Source organism: Cuculus canorus, chromosome 12, assembly GCF_017976375.1.
Source record: "Cuculus canorus isolate bCucCan1 chromosome 12, bCucCan1.pri, whole genome shotgun sequence".
NCBI lineage: Eukaryota > Metazoa > Chordata > Aves > Cuculiformes > Cuculidae > Cuculus > Cuculus canorus.
Window position 1 is genome coordinate 17,510,579 of NC_071412.1, and position 18,471 is coordinate 17,529,049.

Here is an 18,471-nt window from a genome sequence, read left to right on the forward strand (position 1 = left end):
TATAGCAGCCCCTATAGCACGGCCTATATTGGGCAACCCCTATAGCATAGCCCCTCTAGAGGATCCCCTGTAGAATAGCCCCTTTGGGATACCCCTATGGCACGGCCCCTATAGGGAACCCCCCCCCCTTTAGCGCATCCCTTGTAGCACAGGCCCTCTAGGGCATCCCTTATAGCGCAGCCCTATAGGACCCCCTATAGCAGCGTAGCCTCAGGGACATGGTTTAGTGGCAGATAGGAATGTTTGGGCTCGATGATCCAAGAGGTCTTTTCCAACCTGGTGATTCTATGATTCTCTATAGGAATACCCTATAGCGCAACCCCTATAATGCAGCCCCTATAGCACACCCCCTATAGGACCCCCTATAGCGGAGCCCCTATAGAAACCCCTATAACATAGCCTGTATAGCACAGCCCTTATAGGACCCCTATAGGACCCCCTATGCCACAGCCCCCTGTCACACCCCCATCCCCCGCCCCTATGGCCGCTATAGGGTGCTGGAGCTGCTCCCGCCCGTGAGGGCGGTACCGGCGCGGCTCCCGGCGTGCCCTGCCGAGCCATGGCGGAGAGCCGCGGTGAGGGGCGGGCTCCGGGCACCGGGGGCACCGGGGGGACCCGCCGATCCCCCAACCGGGATCAGCATTGCCTTTCCCTCCCCCCCCCAACCTCGCCCCGGATCCCCCGAGGGTTTCGGGCGGGGGCTCCTCCCGGCCCGTACCGCCCATCCCGGGGTGTCGCCGCCCCCCTAACGCCCATCCCGGGGTGTCCGGGGTGTCGCCGCCCCCTAACGCCGCTCTCCCCGCAGTGTTCCCGCTGTCCTGCGCCGTGCAGAGCTACGCCTGGGGCAAGCTGGGGCTGCAGAGTGAGGTGGCCAAGCTGGTGGCCAGCAGCGATCCGCTCGTCCAGATCCAGCCCGAGCAGCCCTACGCGGAGGTGAGTGCCGGACGCGCATTTGTGTGTCCGTCCCAGCCCTGTAGTTGTCCCTACTGGTCATGCATCCCTGTGTCCATCCTACTTTTGTCTCCATCCCAACTGGCCATGCATCCATGTGTCCATCCCAGCGCTGTCTCCACACCAGCTGGCCACCCCAGCTGGCTACGTGTCCGTGTGTCTATCCCAGCCTTGTCTCCATCCCAAGTGGCCACACATCCATGTGTCCATCCCAGCCTTGTCTCCATCTCAACTGGCCATGCATCCATGTGTCCATCCCAGCGCTGTCTCCACACCAGCTGGCAACCCCAGCTGGCTACGTGTCCGTGTGTCCATCCCAGCCTTGTCTCCATCCCAAGTGGCCACGCATCCATGTGTCCATCCCAGCCTTGTCTCTATCCCAACTGGCCACGTGTCCCATGTGTCCATCCTCACCCTGTCTCTATCCCATCCGGCTGCAGCTGAGTTCCCGGATGCGTATCTGTGTGTCCATCCCAGCCCTGTCTCCATCCCAACTGGCCACATGTCCATGTCTCCATCCCAGTCCCATCTCCATCCCACCCAGCTGGCTTGAGGTGAAGAGGAGAATCTCAGCCCCCTTGGCCCTTGACGATCTCCTCCACGGCCAAGCAGCCTCCAGAAGAGCCAAAGACCTTCCATTGGCTGCGCAACTCAGGGGCCCATCTGTCTGTCCCTCTGTCTCCCGCAGCTCTGGATGGGCACACACCCCCGAGGTGACTCCGTCATCTTGGATAACCGTATCCCTCAAAAGACCCTGGGCCAGTGGATCACGGCCAACCCCGCCTGCCTGGGGGAGAAGGTGCTGGATGCTTTCCAGGGGCACCTGCCCTTCCTCTTCAAGGTGCTGTCAGTCAACACCGCCCTCTCCATCCAGGCGCACCCCAACAAGGTAGGGAGAATCCCTGGGGTGGGATAAGCTCTGGCTGGGCTCCGTCTCCCTGGGGATGTCCCCCACTCCTCTGTCCCCTCTGCAGGAGCTGGCAGCAAAGCTGCATGCACAGTTCCCCGAGCACTACCCTGATGTCAACCACAAGCCCGAGATGGCCATCGCTCTCACCCCCTTTGAGGGCTTGTGCGGCTTCCGGCCAGTGGAGGAGATCGTCTCCTTCCTCCAGGGTAAGGATAAGGAGAGAGGGAGGATGCAAGGCCGGACCCTTCTGCCCCTTTCCCTCCCTGGGGTGGGGACACACCTTCGGATGGGATGGTGGTGTCCTCCAGGGTGGTGGCCACCAGGCTTGACTTGGACTGGCCACCCCGGCAGCTGTCCCCGAGCTGCGGGCGCTGATTGGGGAGGTGGCAGCGGAGCAGCTGGAGCGGAGCGGGAGTGACGACCCCCGTGGTGTCTCGGCCGCCCTCCGCGTCTGCTTCACTCGCCTGATGAAGAGTGAGAAGAAGTTCTTCGTCGACCAGCTGAACACGCTGGTGAAGAGGGTCTCCCAGGAAGGTGGGTCCCCTCTGCCCACCCCGAATGGTTTAGGGGGGGCTGGGGTTACAGGAGGGGTTGGGGCAGCCTTCAGCTCCCTCCTCAGCGTTGTTCCCACTCTGCCCATGCAGCAGCGGAAGGGAAGGACACGTCAGCCAGCAACGGGGACCTTCTGCTGCGGCTGCACTCCCAGTTTCCAGGGGACATCGGCTGCTTCACCATCTACTTTCTCAACCTGGTGAGGCTGGAGCCAGGAGAAGCCATGTACCTGGGAGCCAATGAGCCCCATGCCTACCTGCATGGAGGTGAGCGTCGTGGCGGGCTCTCCCCACCTTGCAGTGGTTGTCCCCCAGGATGGCCCTGGTCTCCTGCACAAGGTAGGACCCCTCTTGGGCTGTTTGGAAGGGCTGGGATGTGCTGACAGTGCTGTGTCGTCCCTGCAGATTGCGTGGAGTGCATGGCGTGCTCGGATAACACAGTCCGCGCCGGGCTCACTCCCAAATTCATCGATGTCCTCACCTTATGTGAGATGCTCAACTACACGCCGGCGCCCAGCAGCTCCAAGATCTTCCCGGCCACGCAGAGCCAGCTCGACCCCAGCGTCTACCTCTACGACCCACCCGTGCCAGACTTTGCTGTCATGAAGATAGAGGTGAGCAGCAGCTCATAGAATCATGGAATGTCTTGCAGTGGAAGGGACCCACAGGGATCAAGTCCAGCTCCTGTCCCTGCACAGGACAACTCCAGCTCTCACACCGTGGGCTGAGAGCCTTGTCCACATGCTTCTGGAATGTTGTCAGGCTTGGTGCCATGACCGCTTCCCTGAGGAGCTGTTCCAGTTCTCCACCACCCTCTGGGTGAAGAACCCTTTCCCAAAATCCAACTTAGCTGTCCCCTGGCACATCTTCCTGCCATTTGGTCCACTTTGAGGACACGTAGGAGGACCCCAGCTTTCTCCCATCTCCACTGCGCTCTTGGTAGGACATCTCGGTGTTAGCTGGACTTTTCTTGGTATGGGTTTGCTCACCCTTGTGGCTGCTGCTCCAGGGAGGATGGACAGATGCTGGTGTCACCCTCAGGCAGCCCTGCAGGCTCCTCTCCCTCCCCTGTTCCCCCCGCTTAGGGCTCATGTGCCTTCTCCAGTAGCTCCAGGCAGAGGGAGGACCAGGAGGAGGTCTCAGGGGTGCAGCCTTGGTGTCCTTGGCTAAGCTGAGTCCCTGGGCTTGGCCTGCGCATAGCAGAGGCAGCTGCGGGCTGGGAATGGGGATCACCCCCTTCCAGCTCTCCAAAGAAAAGGAAAGCTGGGGAAGTCTCATACCACGGTTACCCTTTCCATTGCAGATCCCCGCCTCCATCAAGCTGTACCTCGTCTCCGCCGTGGACTCTGCCAGCATCCTGCTGGTGATCCAGGGGACAGCTGTGGGCACCTCCACAGCCGCAGCCTCTGAAATGCCTCTGCGCCGCGGCTCCGTGCTCTTCATCTCTGCCAACGAGAGCATCTCCCTCCACCTCTCCTCGCCGGATGGGATGCTGCTCTTCCGAGCCTGCTGCCTCCTCTGAGCGGCACCCGGGACGCTTCCCCTATCACTCCACTTTCGAGTAGATAGAAACTGGCCTGGGCAAAGTCATCTCACTCCAGTGTCTCCTCTCCATCTATTAAAGCCCCAAAACAGCCCATACCCGATGTTTAGAGAGCAATTCCAAGAATCGACTCCTTGGATGTGGCACGGAGCAGGCAGAGAAAGAGCTTCTCCCCTCACAGCTCGATAGCCACGTCCTCAAAACATCACCCCCTTAATGCCGTGACTCGTTTCATTATCCCCCTGAGCTTTCCTTCAGCGGGGAGGCCTGGATGCTGCACTCCGGCTCTCGAGCGTCTCTGCCCGGCTTCCAGAAGCTGCTGCAAACGTGATGCTGAGGTTTTCTACTGTTTGTGGGCATTTGGTGGGCTCTATCCGAGCCCGGCTGATGTCAGGCAGTCCCTCTCCAGCTGTAACAAGGGGCTGCTTGGCAGGATGGTGGAGCTGGAGAAGCCTCTGGTGCTGTGAATAAAGTGGTGACTTTGTCCTCTGTGCAGGACAGTGTGATGGGAGCAGGACAGGGAGAAGCTGACATTGCAGGGATTAGGAACGGGTGAAGGAGGCTGGTGGCAGCTCCAGCATTCCCCAGAGCTGGCTGAGACCTATTCTGCATTGCGACACAGGACATGGGGGTAAAATGTGATGAGGGAAACCAGATGGCTTGAAAAACACACCAGGGTCAGGGAAGGAGCCTTCCTGAGCGGGACTGCAGGGGGGAGCAGGACTCACAGCACCAACACGCTGCTGAGTAACGAGATCCACTTTATTGCGTGCTCCCTTTAACAAGGAAAATACAAAAAACCCAGTTCAGGTCTCTGGACATGAAATATTTAAATAAAGTTTCTTCAGAAGCAGCTGATTGTCCTCTAGGTAGCAGAGCCAGACCATGATTTAAGGCAGCTTTTAAGGTTCACAGCAGGTAAGACTCCCAAATCCACACCCTAAGGAGCTGAGCAGCGCTGGCACGGGGAGGCTGGGCTGCCCCTTGCCTGCATCAGAGCAGCTCTGGGGAGCACTGGGCACTGTTAGTTCCAAAGCGAGAACTTAATGAGCCCCTGGAGAGACAGAAAGTGCAGAGGTCCCACCCGAGCGGCAGCTGCTGGTGGATGTAATAAACACAGGCGCTAAAAGCTCAGCAGCTCTGTTTGGTTTCTCCCCATCTTATCTGCTTTCCCGGAGCAGCATCTTTGGTTCAGGTCAGCCCTGGCTTTGGGAGGAGGGAACACAGCAGCAATTAATTGCAAGCAGTACGAGACAGATAAATAAAGCAATGCTCTGGCAGCCCAGCCCAGCCTTGCAGCTTGGCTTCAGCCAGGGAGGAGCGGGCACTAAAGCTGAAATAAATAGAAAAGGGGTCTTGGGGCTTCCCGGCTCTACCCCACCTCATCGTTAGGGAGGGCGAGTTGTGTCCAGAGCCAAATCCTAATCCCCAACGTGGCTGATGAAAGGAGGAAAAAAGGAGGGCAGGGAAAACAGAGGGCATCTGCTGCTGTGCCTCCTGATTCCTTCCCTTTACACCCCCATGGAGGTGACAGGGCTCTGCCTCTCCTCCCTCCCCACCCTGGCCACCTAAATGTCACTGTGCCACCTCTCCCTGATATTGCTGACAGTAAAGAAAAGTCCTTTGGAGCTGGTTGGCCGCTGCTGCTCACCACCAGTGGCATTGCAGCATCATTCAGTCTTTGTGCCACCATCCCAGGGTGGGATACAGACACCGACAGCCATCCCAGTGCTGGCTTTTGACCTGTTCTTGCACGGCTCCAGCCGAGCGGTGTCTACTGGATCACGCAGGAGAGAGAGTCTCCAAAACAACAGGGGCAATAGGAGGAGGAAACGGGTTTTGGGGGGATGAGATCTAGATCTTCATCATCTGGGACCTCGTCAAGGTGGTACCCATCCTGCAGCAGCTGCCGGCTCAGGTCCTGGTTCACCTGCTGGGGGGACACAGGAGGCAAAGCTGGGTAAAACTGCCCCACTTTGGGTGAAATTTAGATGCCAGCACTTGCAAAGGGCGGGGAGCAAGGAGGGGATCGCATCCTTCCTCCAGTGCCTTTGCACAGGGAGAAGCAGCACAACCAGAGCAGAGAAGACGAAAGTGAAAGAGCAAAGAGGTTTTCCTGGGCTGCAGCCTCCAATATACACCCCCAGCACCCCAAAACACCCCGCTGGCTGCCACAGCCTTGCCTGCCGGAGCTCATCGGCTGCTCCGCCGCAGGGCTGGGGAAAGAGGAGATGGATAGGGCAGCAGTTGGGAAGGCAGAGATCCATGACAGATGCACACATACAAATTTCAAAGGGTAAGGCTTCGTTTCAGCCCCGATTCAGACCCCGGGGTGTAATAGGGATGAGAGAACCCGCAGGGACCGCACCGGCAGGGTCAAACCCTGGACTTGCCTCGGCAGAGGAGTAGCCCGAGGAACAGCGGGATCCCAGCTCCCCGTCACTAAGAGAAGAAGGAAACGGTCAGAGCCAGCCGAGAAGCCGCGTCTTTGCTTGGGATGCAGACAAGGGAATCTCAGAACGGGGTGGGGAAGGGAAGCAGCAGCATAACCCCAAGGGAAATGTTAAACAATTTGGGATAACAGGAGTATTTCACTGCTGAGAGGTGCCAATGCAATGAAGGATGCTCTACAAGTTGAATCAATCCCCCCCCCCCCCAAAAAGCCAGCTCGCAGCCTGCAACACCCCCCACCCCAAATCCTGGGATAATCGCCCCATCTCACCTGTCTGAATCAAGGGAGACCAGGTTTTCATCTGCCGTCTGGCTGAGCGGCGTGTAGCCTTTGTGAAACTTCACCAACCTGCCAGAAAGCGAAGGAGCGAGCCCAGAACATGGACTTTTGAGGTGAAAAGCAGCTCCTCCCTGAGGAGTCAGGGCAGGAATCCCTGTCCTCAATGTCCCTTCCCACCCAGGCATTGTCCAGGGCTACCACCGGCTCAGAATTGACTACATCCAAGCTCTGGGCTACCTGATTCAATCCTTAACACCAAATTATTCCCAAAACCAGCAGGAACAGTGTTGTATTTTATTGCATTGGATGCCTGCCGGCCACAAGACTGCCAGCAGACCACGGTCCCAATCTCCTCCCCAGTCTCCCTTAGGAACGTGAAGAATAGATCTTGGAAAAAGAAAGCGGGATCCGACCTTTTAGCTTGCAGCTTCGGGTGTTGGGGCGCAGGTGCCTGCAGCAGCCCCTGCCTGCGGAGCGCTGCCTTCGCCAGCTGGCGCTGCCTCTCTGGAAGCCAAGCAGAGGGCAGAGCTAAAACCACCCCAGCGCTCCCAAGGGATCCTTTTTTTGTGGATGGGTGGGGTGGGATTGCAGCAAAGTCCTAGGGAGAGCATAGGGCATTGCCGTGCTTTCCACAGGCAGCACCGAAAGGGTTTTATGGGGGTCTTAAAGGTTTTATCCCATCAAGGAATAAATAGTCAGTCCCACCCTGGATGAGAGGCACAGAGGTTGCCCCGAATCCCTGGAATGCCACCTAGCATCACTTACGGAGCTTGGCGTGAATGGAGGGGGGCTTGCTCATGAGGTACGGTCCCCTTTTCTCCACCGCATCTGCCACCTTGCTTAGCCTCTTGCTTTCAGACGAGATCAGCTAAAAATAGGGAAAGAAAGAAAGAAATTGAGTAGCGTCCATCCACAGGGATAAAGTAAAGTCATCTCTGAGGATCCGGGTGTTCTTGGGAGCAAGGAAACCAGCTGGTGAGAGCTGCAGTGGATAGCACCTGTTCCCAGCCCCATGCTGCAGCCGGAGCAGGGAGAGAAGGAATAAGCAGATGAAGGGATTATTTGGGAATGGTGCTGCTACATTCAAAGCACACATGGTGACTGGCAGTGTCTGTGCCAGCCTGACTGCAGGAACACCTGGGAGAAGACGGGATGGAGGGGTTTGACTGGCAGGCCCGTCAAAGCAAATTTAGGGATGCTTTAATTTCTCTGCAGGTTTTGAGCCTTTCGGGCTCCTTCCCATGCAACACTGAAGATACAGGAGCTGGGATGGGAAGCACAATCGGGATTAGGGGCAGGGCCTTAAGCTGGGATTCACAGGGCAGAGCTCTGCTGGCAGGAAGCACTCTGTAAGCAGGGAGCTCAGCCAGAGGGATGATCCAGGCAGGATGCGACCTCTGCCTGCGCCTCATATCCCACCCAGTGCGCTGTACCCCCAGCACCCGCCCTGCCTCCCCAGGCACCCCACATAACCGAGCCCATGCCTCTGCCCCACATGGTCTGTGTGCATGAGCTCCAGCCCCACAGACACCCCACACGGCCCCTGTGCATGAGCCCGAGCCCCAGCCCCACACTGCCCCACAGAAACTGCACACTCCCTCCGCCCCTTATCCTACACTGCCCCACACTGCCCCACAGACACCCCATACTGCCTTCCCCTCACCCCACATGGCCCCTGTGCATGAGCTCAGGCCCCACGGACACTCCACAGACACCCCACACTGCCTCCTGTGCATGAGCCTCAGCTCCACACTACACCACAGACACCCCACACTGCCTCCCCCTCACCCAACATGGCCCCTGTGCATGAGCCCGAGCCCCACAGACACCCCCGCCCGTACCCCCGGTGCCCGCCGCCCGCCGCCCCCGCTCGCAGCGGGAGCCGCAGCTCCGCCGCCGCCCGTCGCCATAGCTGCGCGCCCCTCCCCGCCAATGGGGCGCAGCCACCGAGGGGCGGGGGCTGCGGGGGGCGGGTCCAATAGGGGGCGTGACCTCAAGAGATCAGCCAATGGAAAGGGGCCTCGCAGGGAGCCGCCAATGGAAGGCGGGGTTTCGGGAGCGCAGCCAATGGGAGGCTGGTGAGGGGCGCGCCCCTCCGCCGCGCATGCGCAGTGCGACTCCCAGGGTGTGGGTTTGGAGGGATGATGGATAGCAAGATACTGGGATAGCGGGAAGGGATGCGGGGATAGCGAGATGCGGGGACAGCGGGAACACCAGGGCAGAACGCTGGAAGAGCGCGACACTGGGATAGCGGGACACCAGGATGGGATGCTGGGATAGCAGGACACCAGGACAGAATGCTGGGAGAGCGCGACACTGGGATAGCGGGACACTGGGATAGCAGGACACCAGGACACCCTGCCCCAAGCCCCCTGTCCGACACCCATCCACTTCCCTGCCCCAATTTGTGTTTTTCTGAACAATTCCCTTTTTCTTGCACAAAAACAAAAACAAGGAATTTTCATTTCTTTCCCTATTTTTGTGCCAAAATCCCTGCCCGCACAGGAGACACGCTGGAAAACCAACTCTCCCAAGCAACATCTAACCCAGCACAGATTTCCAGCTGTGCAGCAAGCGCCCGCCACCCACAAACTGGAGCCTCGCTCCCACCTCAGCAGCATTGTTAAGCCTTGAGCTCACCACCCCTCCAAAGGCAGGGAGTCACACAGGTCCTTGTTCTCCTCCTTCCCACGGGTCCCCATGCCCTCCAGCTAGGTCTTTACCTCTCCTTTCCGAAGGCAGAGCTGGGTGCTTTGCCAAGAATATAAGAATTCACAAGCCTCACTTGGGAGAGCACATTCCCAGTTTGTTTCTTCCTCTTCCCAGTAAAAACAAAGGGTTAAATAATGACATGAGGCACCGCCACCCCATGAGTCAAACCGGTTTTGCCTTTATTCCATCGACCTCCCATCGGACCTCCCATCGCACCCTCCGCGACAGGATAAAGGAAGAGGTTGTTTCAAACAGGGTAATATTTTAACATTTGTGTCTCCAGGCGACTTGTGCGCAATCAGGCAACAGCAGGAAAACGCTGGAGTAACGCACCTGGAACAGAGCAGAGCAGGAATGTCATTAGAGCATCAGCCTGGCATCCCCACAGTCTCGAAGATGATCCAAGGGCTGGAGCACCTCTGCTATAAGGCCAGGCTGAGAGAGTTTGGGTTGTTCAGCCTGGAGAAGAGAAGGCTTAGAGGAGACCTTGGAGCAGCTTCCAGTACTAAAAAAGGGGCTCAAGGAAAGCTGGGGAGGGACTCTTGATCAGGGAGTGCAGGGATAGGACAAGGGGGAAGGGTTTGAAGCTGAAAGAGGGGAGATTGAGATGACATCTTAAGAAGAAATGTTTTCCTGTTAGGGTGGGGAGGCCCTGGCCCAGGCTGCCCCATCCCTGGAGGTGTTCAAGACCAGGTTGGATGAGGCTTGGAGCCACCTGATCCAGTGGGAGGTGTCCTTGCAGTTGGGATGGAAACTATATGTGCTGGTCCTGAAACGATTCACAAAGGCTAACGGGCATTCAGCACACCCATGGGTTCAGCTCCGGCTGTGCTACAGCCAATTCCTTTGCTCCGTAAGCAAGGGGCCCCTCAAATGAGTCTTTAATTACAGAAAAAGATGCTATTTTAAGTGAAACGTGAAGAAACTTCAGTGTTGCTGGGTGATGAGGGCTGTTTTCCAGCCTAAGCTGGTAATCAGTGTCTTCCAGCTTTCTAAATTGGCTACACTGACAATGAAACGAAAATTTGTGTATCCCCAGAAGAAACGACCTTGCCATTCACTAAAAATGCTTCTGGGGGGGAAGCCAACAGGGACCAAATGCAGCCAGGCTGCCAACCGAGCACTGCAATAGTCCTTGTCTCAGCAACTGCCACCTAGGAGTCTCTGGGACATCGGGTTTGGCTGTCAACCACCCCATTCCCTCTCAAGCAACAGCACTGTTCTTCTGTTAAGGCTCCTTTGGAAAGGTTTCCTAGGAGACCTGTACAGATACAGAGACTTGGAGAATCATCACAGAGCCTCTCCCCCAGCCCCATGAAGGCAAGGACAAGAACTCTGTCCTTGCCAGGTGAGTTTTAGGGCACCAGAGCCCCAGGCCAAGAGTCTCGGAGGCAAGGGCATCCCTTACCGGTAAAGTTTATGCTTTGTCCAGGCCCAGTTCCTCTGGAGTGGAGATTCCCAGTTCACTCAAAGTTGGTCTAAGCTCCTGGATAACGTAAGGGTAGATGTCCTTGTGAGGTCCTGCCTTATCCTAAATGAAAAGGAATGGTGTTATTTCAACAGGGAGCTGCGTACACCAGCCAAGGTGTGTGCTCACAACGAGGTGCATGGCCTGATCCACCCACTGCTCCCCAGAGCGGCTCCTGCAGGACATGAGAGCGCAGCCCAGCTTATGCACATCACATAATTACGGCTCATAAACTGCTACGCTGGAAAGTCCTTCTAACAAAACCCGTGGCTGCAACACACCCTGGAATGACGCTGGCCTCCCCTGTGGGGGATTTGCAGATCAGTCTGAATGCTTGACACCGTTCTCTCATTTCATACCAGAGATGTGACATGTGATGTGCGTCACACAACAAAACACTGAAGGCCAAGCCAAGCTCCTTAAACAAGGGATGCTTTGCAAACCATTCCAAAGCCTGCTTGTACCTTTGGAAATCCCAGTGGTAAAATGTGAGAAGGAAAATCAGATTTCGGGCAGAGCTGGGAGGAAATTTAACTTGCTTGGGATTAGGGGAAAACATCATCCCTTGAATAATATTTAGGTGGAGCTCCAGGAAAACCACACAGTTGTCCCCAAGTTCTGACAAACTGATTTGTCCCCTACACAGTGGGGACAAAAGAATGGGGGGAAAAAAGACGTAAGGGAAACAAGAAGATTCCTTCAATGGTCTTAGGGCTCTAAACCCACCAAGAGACTTTTGCTTCTACAGAGAATGCAGAAAGCAGAACTAGCAAACCAAGAAATGGAGGAGAGTTTGGAGCAAGTGGGTTTGGCAGCGAGCAGCAAAGTCCTGCCCAGCAGCTCTGCCTAGGGCAAAAACAGTTGGGACAGAGAAGCTGCTGGCTTCTACCGAAATAGAAGAACTCCCACCTCCATCCCAGCCATTTTAACTCCCTGGCAAGTAAAGGCCAAACTTTGCTTTCAAGATGCTGCTTTGTGTTGGTTTCCACAATGAAGCCTTGATTGTGGCAACAGGAAACAGCGGTTTCCCTTTGCACCACTAGCAGTGAGCCAGGAGAAACTCCTCCACTGGACAGACACAGCAGTGACCTCCCTGGCTGCCATCCCACTCACCTTTACAACTTCTAAGATGCGAACAGCACTGGCAAAGTCATTTAACCGTCGGCATGCCCGCAGAGCTGCGTCGATGATTTTTGGTTCCGGAACCAGGTCATAACCCACAAGCGTGTTTACACCTGTGAACACAAGAAAACACCAGGAGGAGCTTGGCATCAGCTTATCATGCGGTCAGAACCTGTTGAGCATTATTGTGCTCCACCTCACTGAAGAATTGGGTATTTCCACCCCACCAGTCACTATTAGAAGCTGATCACAATTTTCACTGCTGTTTTGAAAACCCCCACACACGGTCAAGGGTCTCTTTGTGCCCCTTTCTCCCTCTCATTGTTGCTTCCTACTGTAGATTTTAGCATTTTTTAAGTGGATTTCGTGAAATCCCAGTTCCCTCCATGCTCCCCAAAGCAGCTGGTGTCTGTACCGCAGCACTTACGAAATCATTAGGAAATCCAAATTACTCCATCCCTACAGGTCTAATGAAAAGAGAACGCAAGCTGCTGCCTCTTCCCTGCTTCTCCTTTCAAAGGGAAGAGCCCAACACCTTGTCATTCAGGAGATGCTGGAATGATCCCTCAGGCTGTTATGCAAACACATTTAAAAGCTCTAATTGGGGCAATTTAACAGGAGCTGGCAACTCCACAGCAAATAACAACTGGAGACAGTCCGACAAACAGTTCACAGCAAGTCCTGGCCAAGCCATCAGTCAAAGTCCAAAGGAAAACGTGTGTGCGGAGCAACAGCTGTGCTGAAACACAGAGCAAATCAAACCTTTCTCTCCCATCCAGGTGCTAAAACGCCTGTTCTAGGGCACTAAAATTTACCAAGCCAGGACTTCCACCACCTTGCACCCCCTCATTCTGTGTGCTGTGTATCCTTGCGACCCACTGGTTGCATTGGTGAGGTGCCAGAGGACTCGGAACAGACTAGGAAAGGCTCACACAGTGCCTCTTCCCAGCTCGGTATTCACAGGGTTACTCTCCTACACCAAACTCCTTGTTTTTGCTCTCCAATAGTGAAGTAAAAAATAAGGTGTTATTTCTGGTCACAAAACCATACCAGAGCAGTTATATTTACTCTCCTCTCACCACTCCACATACCTTTCCTAAGCTCCCAGGCATCAATATCTGGCTTGTTGAAATACGTCACCCAGCGAGCGTCAAACTCTTCATCTGTTTCTTGTGACCCATGGGAGTAGCAGCGGGCGTGCAGGACGGCTGGAAGGAAACGGAAAGAGAGAAGCTGTGAGCAAACGGCACATAACTGCACTTTATCCTGATCCATAGTCCAGGAGCCATAAAACATTGATTTCAGTTGCTACAGTCAAAGCAGGACCATCCTGAGCCTGGACAAGCACTAGATGAATGCAGATTATTAAATGCCGCTTGTCTTCTGGCACAGTTTGTACTCTGCTTCACATCAGAATTTCAGAGTGTTCCCAGAGCAGGATTATTTAAGAGAGATGGGGAACTGCAAGAGAAAAACAGTGCTGTACAACCAGTCCCTAAGAAAAGTTTTATGGGATCCCTGCTTCTGTAAAATAAAAGAATTTTTCCAAGAGCCAAGCAAGCCAGAGGACCGCAACACTCATGTACTTCCTCACCAGATACTGACACAGCACGACTGCTCTGTTCCCCATGCTCAATCCCTCTCAAACCCACAGGACTCGTCTGTGCAGGGAGTTTAACAACATGAATCACTTTTCCAGAGGCATTCCTTCCAGAAATAAACTCCTACTTTGTTATTTATACCGTTACTCGCTGAAGAGAAACATGCTGGTTTATTCTGGAGCACCTTCCTGCTCCTGAAATTGCTCCACAACTGATTTTGTAAGCCAGGAAAAGCAGATTTCCCAACCAAGAGACAAATTTTGATGGATGACTCAACACCGACAAGCTAAACATCTCTGGTTCCACCATAAGTTCAGAGCTGATGACAGCTTTTTTTATGGTGGTCTTAGGAATTCATGGAATCATAGAACGGTTTGGGTTGGAAGGGACCTCAAAGCCCATCCAGTTCCAAGCCCCTGCCATGGGCAGGGACACCTCCCACTGGATCAGGCTGCTCAAAGCCCCATCCAACCTGGTCTCGAACACCTCAAGGGATGGGGCAGCCACGGTTTCTCTGGGCAACCTGGGCCAGAGCCTCACCACCCTCACAGGAAAACATTTCTTCCTAAGATCTCATCTCAATCTCCCCTCTTTCTGCTTCAAACCCTTCCCCCTCATCCTGTCCCTGCACTCCCTGATCCAGAGCCCCTCCCCAGCTTTCCTGGAGCCCCTTTCACTACAGGAAGCTGCTCTAAGGTCTCCTCTGAGCCTTCTCTTCTGCAGGCTGAATGACTCAAATTCTCTCAGCCTGTCCTCATACAGAAGGTGCTCCAGCCCTCGGTCATCTCCATTGACTCCTCTGGACTCACTCCAACAGCTCCATGTCCTTCCTGTGCTAAGGACTCCAGGGCTGAACTCAATTAACCCACAAAGGTCAGAGGAGTTCTCCAAAAGAGACTAAAACTTTAGGTAGAGGCAGCTGCACTGGCAACAGAGCAGCACCAGCTCTTCGCTGTGAAGCCGGAGCACTCCGTGAGCTGCTTCTCCATCAGAACACAATCCCAGCCAGAGCAGCCAGAGGCTGCTCCCTTTCACTCTGCTGATATTTGCAGAGGTCACACACCAGACACGACCTTGCTTGGCTTCAGAGGAGGTCAGGAGCAGCCAGAACGTTTTTCTCTCCTAACCTGGCACAAACGACTCGTGCTGGCCAGCTACAAGGCTTTATTTAGAAGAAGTAGCACAGGAAAAACAAAGAAGAGGCCAAGCTGGAATTATTAACACTCTTTTGCCATTCTATAGGGCGATTCCCCAGCCCTTCTCCAGCTCCAAACCAGACCATTGACCCTGAGAAACCACACACACAGCCGAGCAGAGAATGAGAGCAAGCTCTCCTGCAGCCAGCCATGGAGTGAGGCTGCTGCTGGAAAGCCCTCGCCTGTTGGCCCTGCAGGGGAGAATCCTGCTTTTCCTAAGCACAAAGCAAATCCTGCAGAGAAACAGCAAATCTCAGGTTGAGAAAAGCCTAGGATACCCCATCCCTGGAGGTGTTCAAGGCCGGGTTGGATGGGGCTTGGAGCAACCTGATCCAGTGGGAGGTGTCCCTGCCCATGGCAAGAGGTGGAACTGGATGGGCTTTGAGATCCCTTCCAACCCTAACCATTCCATGAATCTGTGATTCCACGATCTTAGAGCTGAAAAACTCCAGTCTCTCTGCCCTGAGCACTCAACAAAATCATTCCCTGTGGTCTTAAACAAAGGATCGATGTGGTCAGACTGAAACGAATAATAGAAAAAGACCACAAGAATCCGAACTCTGGATTTCCAAGAGGTGTTTTTCCACTGCTGTGATGTTTCTTTCCCATCCCGTGTTCTCCACACTCAGGCTTACAGGGATACACCAGGCTAGAGGTATAGACAGAGCAGATTCTGCAATCTTCCCCAGCAAAGCAGAGCGCAGCTGGAGCCAGCCAGGTGTCCACATCTCCAAGGGGTCCATCAAGGTGATGGTGACAGTCTCACCATGTTGGCCCACCTATGAGGAGATTCCCAACTCCAGGGAGAGGCAGAGAGCAAGCCTGTTTGCCAGGGCATGTTTCCAACAAGTTTTGAGAGCCCCAGAAACCTAAAACCATCTCAAATCCCCCAAAGATATGTTAAATCTTTACTGAGTACCCAATTCATCAGCATTAATGAGCATAGAAGAAAAATATGGATCAAGGGGAGCCCTGATTTATCAGAAAAAGCCAGGCTGGCAAGGAGAGTCCAGTATTCCACGGGTAGTGTAAACCCAAAGTGCAATGCAGTGTGACGTAAACCCGACCGAGCAGCTTGGACCCAAAATCTGAACCCTGAGGGCAGTGGAGAAGGAGAACGGGGTCAGGAGTGTTAAACGGGGCCACGGCGGGACAAGACCTTGGGAATAGAGAACACGGAGCTGGCTTGCCCACGCCAGGGTGCGCAGGGCACTAGAAGCAGGGAATTTTGATGGATTTTAAAAGAAAAACACGGGGTTTAAGAAGTGTCCAAGAAATCCCGGGGTGCAAACAGAATGACAACACTTATTCCTCAGCGTTTAGAATGAATGCAGCAACACACTCCCTATGGCATTGACTTGGACTGACTGATGGGAGTTTGTTTGACTTGGATTTGATTGACAGGGGTTGGATTGACAGAAGGGATAATCAATAGGGGATTAATCGATCGGGAGGGGGGTTAATCGACAGGGGAGGGGATTAATGGAAAGAGTGACTTAGTCAAGGAGGCGTGGGGATTAATCGAAGGGGGGGTTAATCGAGGGGGGGGCTAATCGATTAGGGGTTAATGGACAGGAGAAGGGGTTAATCGATGGGAAGGAGTTAACCCGATGGAGAGAAGGGTCAATTGACGGGGGTGGAGATTAATCGACGCGGAGGGGGATTAATCGACAAGAGAAGGGGTTAATCGACAGGCGGTTAACTGACAGGGCTCTGCCGTTTAACCACGACACTTGCGGTTATTCAGCCGTTAATCGGGGTGCAGAGGCGCCGCCCCCTCCACAGCCCCGTTACCCACGGCGGGCAGCACACCAGGCCGCGGGGTCACCGCAAGGACACGGCTTTGCCGGGCCAGGCCGAGCCGAGCCAAGCCAAGCCGGGGCCAGGGCCGGCGGGGAAGCAGCGGGGCGGCCGCTCACCTGCGGGCCCGGCGGGGCGGCGGGCGGCGGCGGCGCGAAGGCCGGGGACGGCGGCGCGGCGGAGGAGGAGAGCGGCGGCGGCCAGCATGGCGGCGGGCAGCTGCACCGGGCGCGGGCGGCTACGGCGGCGCCGCAGGGACAAACCGCGCCGGGGCGTTACCGCGCGTCACCGGGGGGTGGGGCTTCCTCGCCTTGGGGGCTACAGGGGGGTGGTGCTTCGGAGTTGATTGAGGGGCGGGGTTTATGCTAAATGTACCTGCAGGGGGCGGGGCTTGGCGCGCATCAAAGGCTGCGGGGGTGGGGGATCAGAGTGGCGGGAATGCTAAGGGGGCGTGGCTTGGTGCTGATTGACAGCTCGACGGGCGCGGCTTGGTAGTGTGATTGTGGGGGCGTGGCTAGGCGCTGATTAATGGGTGTTGTGGGCGTGGTTTGTCGAGAGGCTCCGCCCTTCCCGCCGGGCGGTGGAGCCGCCATTTTGTGTTGGGGTCGGGGCGGGATGAGGTAGTGTTGCAGCCATCGCTTCAGAAGGGCTTTCGCAGTGTCTGTGCCTGTGTGTGCTCCGCGGCTCGGGCGGGGGAGGTTGTTGGAGGAAGGGGGAAATAATTTTGTTAAGGAAATTAATTAGCTTAAGCGATAATAAGAATAAGAATCATATCTTGGCCTGCTTGCAGTTGTAACAGTTGAATGTGATTGTAACAGGAGTTAAGCCTTTTTGCTAGTTGAAACAAGGAAGAAATCAACTATCGAGAGGACAGTCCTGAGCTGCCAAGAGGACACAGTGAGGAAGGAGGTGAGATAAAGACCATCAGAGGCTTCTGAAGACGCAAAGTGATGTGCAGACAGCAGTGGGTGAAAGACAATGGACATGTAGCTTGTTTCCCTGAATCTATATGAATATGTAGGTTTAACCAGTATAGAAGTCATGTAACCAGTGTCAATAATTGGCCACATTAGGTGGACTACCCCATGTGTACCCCGGTGCTGGTTTTTAAAGGAATACCCGTTTAATAATCAAATTGGCATTGATGATTGAGTTTGGCTTTTCACTGCATCAACACTTTCTTTGTGCCTTCAGAAGCCTCTGCTGGTCTTTATCTTATCTCCTTCCTCATTGTGTCCTCTTGGTGAGCTCAGGTCTGTCCTTTGTTCCTGCTGCAAGACTGTCCGTTCAACACTTCATTTGTTCTTCATTTTAACTAGTAAACCAGCTAAACTCGTGTTACCATCACATTCTTTCTAACTGGAAGCTGGCCAGGATTTGATTCTTATTGCTTAAGCTAATTAATTCCCTTAACATAATGGTTTATTCCTTCTTTCACTGATGTGCAGACAAGAATGGATGATAAACTATGATAATAAGTTCCTGGAAAAGCAATGGACGTGTAACATGTTTCCTGTATATGTTTATGTGTGTTTAACCAGTATAAAAGTCATGTAATCAGTCACAATACTTGGCCATGTTAGGTGGATTACCGCGTGTCTACCACGGTGCTGTTTATTAAAGGAATACCTGTTTAATAATCAAATTGGCATTGATTATTGAGTTTGGCTTTTCATGGCATCGCTGACACTGAGAATGCCGGCAATTCAGACTCTCTGGGACTTAGTTTGGGGTTTTAGAAAGCAAGCACTCTTTATCAGGGCTGGGCAGCCGGAGGAAACGATCTCCATCACTGGTGTGCAGTGAGACAAGAGCAGGGACAGAATGTATTTCCTGCTTACAGGCATATGGATAAATTAGCCTATAAATCCTAGGTGTATTCCATT

General features: G+C 54.6%; 3 protein-coding genes across 4 annotated transcripts; 1 reads left to right on the forward strand and 2 right to left on the reverse strand.

Moving 5' to 3' along the window:
- Nucleotides 1-443: 443 nt before the first annotated feature.
- MPI (mannose phosphate isomerase) lies at nucleotides 444-3,942 on the forward strand. Its single transcript, XM_054078131.1, has 8 exons — nucleotides 444-575; nucleotides 806-933; nucleotides 1,640-1,840; nucleotides 1,926-2,067; nucleotides 2,213-2,395; nucleotides 2,506-2,679; nucleotides 2,818-3,026; nucleotides 3,716-3,942. The coding sequence occupies exons 1-8, from the start codon at nucleotides 560-562 to the stop codon at nucleotides 3,932-3,934; spliced, it is 1,272 nt and encodes a 423-aa protein (XP_053934106.1). The 5' UTR covers nucleotides 444-559; the 3' UTR covers nucleotides 3,935-3,942.
- Nucleotides 3,943-4,845: 903 nt separating this feature from the next.
- Nucleotides 4,846-8,638, reverse strand: FAM219B (family with sequence similarity 219 member B). 2 transcript variants are annotated; one of them, XM_054078133.1, is made up of 6 exons: nucleotides 8,528-8,638; nucleotides 7,452-7,554; nucleotides 7,100-7,190; nucleotides 6,678-6,755; nucleotides 6,349-6,397; nucleotides 4,846-5,885 (listed from the first exon to the last, which is right to left on the reverse strand). In XM_054078133.1, exons 1-6 carry the CDS (start codon nucleotides 8,594-8,596, stop codon nucleotides 5,730-5,732), a joined length of 546 nt encoding a protein of 181 aa, XP_053934108.1. In that variant the 5' UTR covers nucleotides 8,597-8,638; the 3' UTR covers nucleotides 4,846-5,729. The 2 variants fall into 2 exon arrangements, with proteins under 2 accessions (XP_053934108.1, XP_053934107.1); XM_054078132.1 differs by having other exon boundaries at nucleotides 5,721-5,888.
- Nucleotides 8,639-9,556: 918 nt separating this feature from the next.
- LOC104066303 (cytochrome c oxidase subunit 5A, mitochondrial) lies at nucleotides 9,557-16,863 on the reverse strand. The gene is made up of 5 exons (XM_054078262.1): nucleotides 16,705-16,863; nucleotides 13,080-13,196; nucleotides 11,980-12,101; nucleotides 10,807-10,929; nucleotides 9,557-9,731 (listed from the first exon to the last, which is right to left on the reverse strand). The coding sequence occupies exons 1-4, from the start codon at nucleotides 16,790-16,792 to the stop codon at nucleotides 10,816-10,818; spliced, it is 441 nt and encodes a 146-aa protein (XP_053934237.1). The 5' UTR covers nucleotides 16,793-16,863; the 3' UTR covers nucleotides 9,557-9,731; nucleotides 10,807-10,815.
- Nucleotides 16,864-18,471: the final 1,608 nt, after the last annotated feature.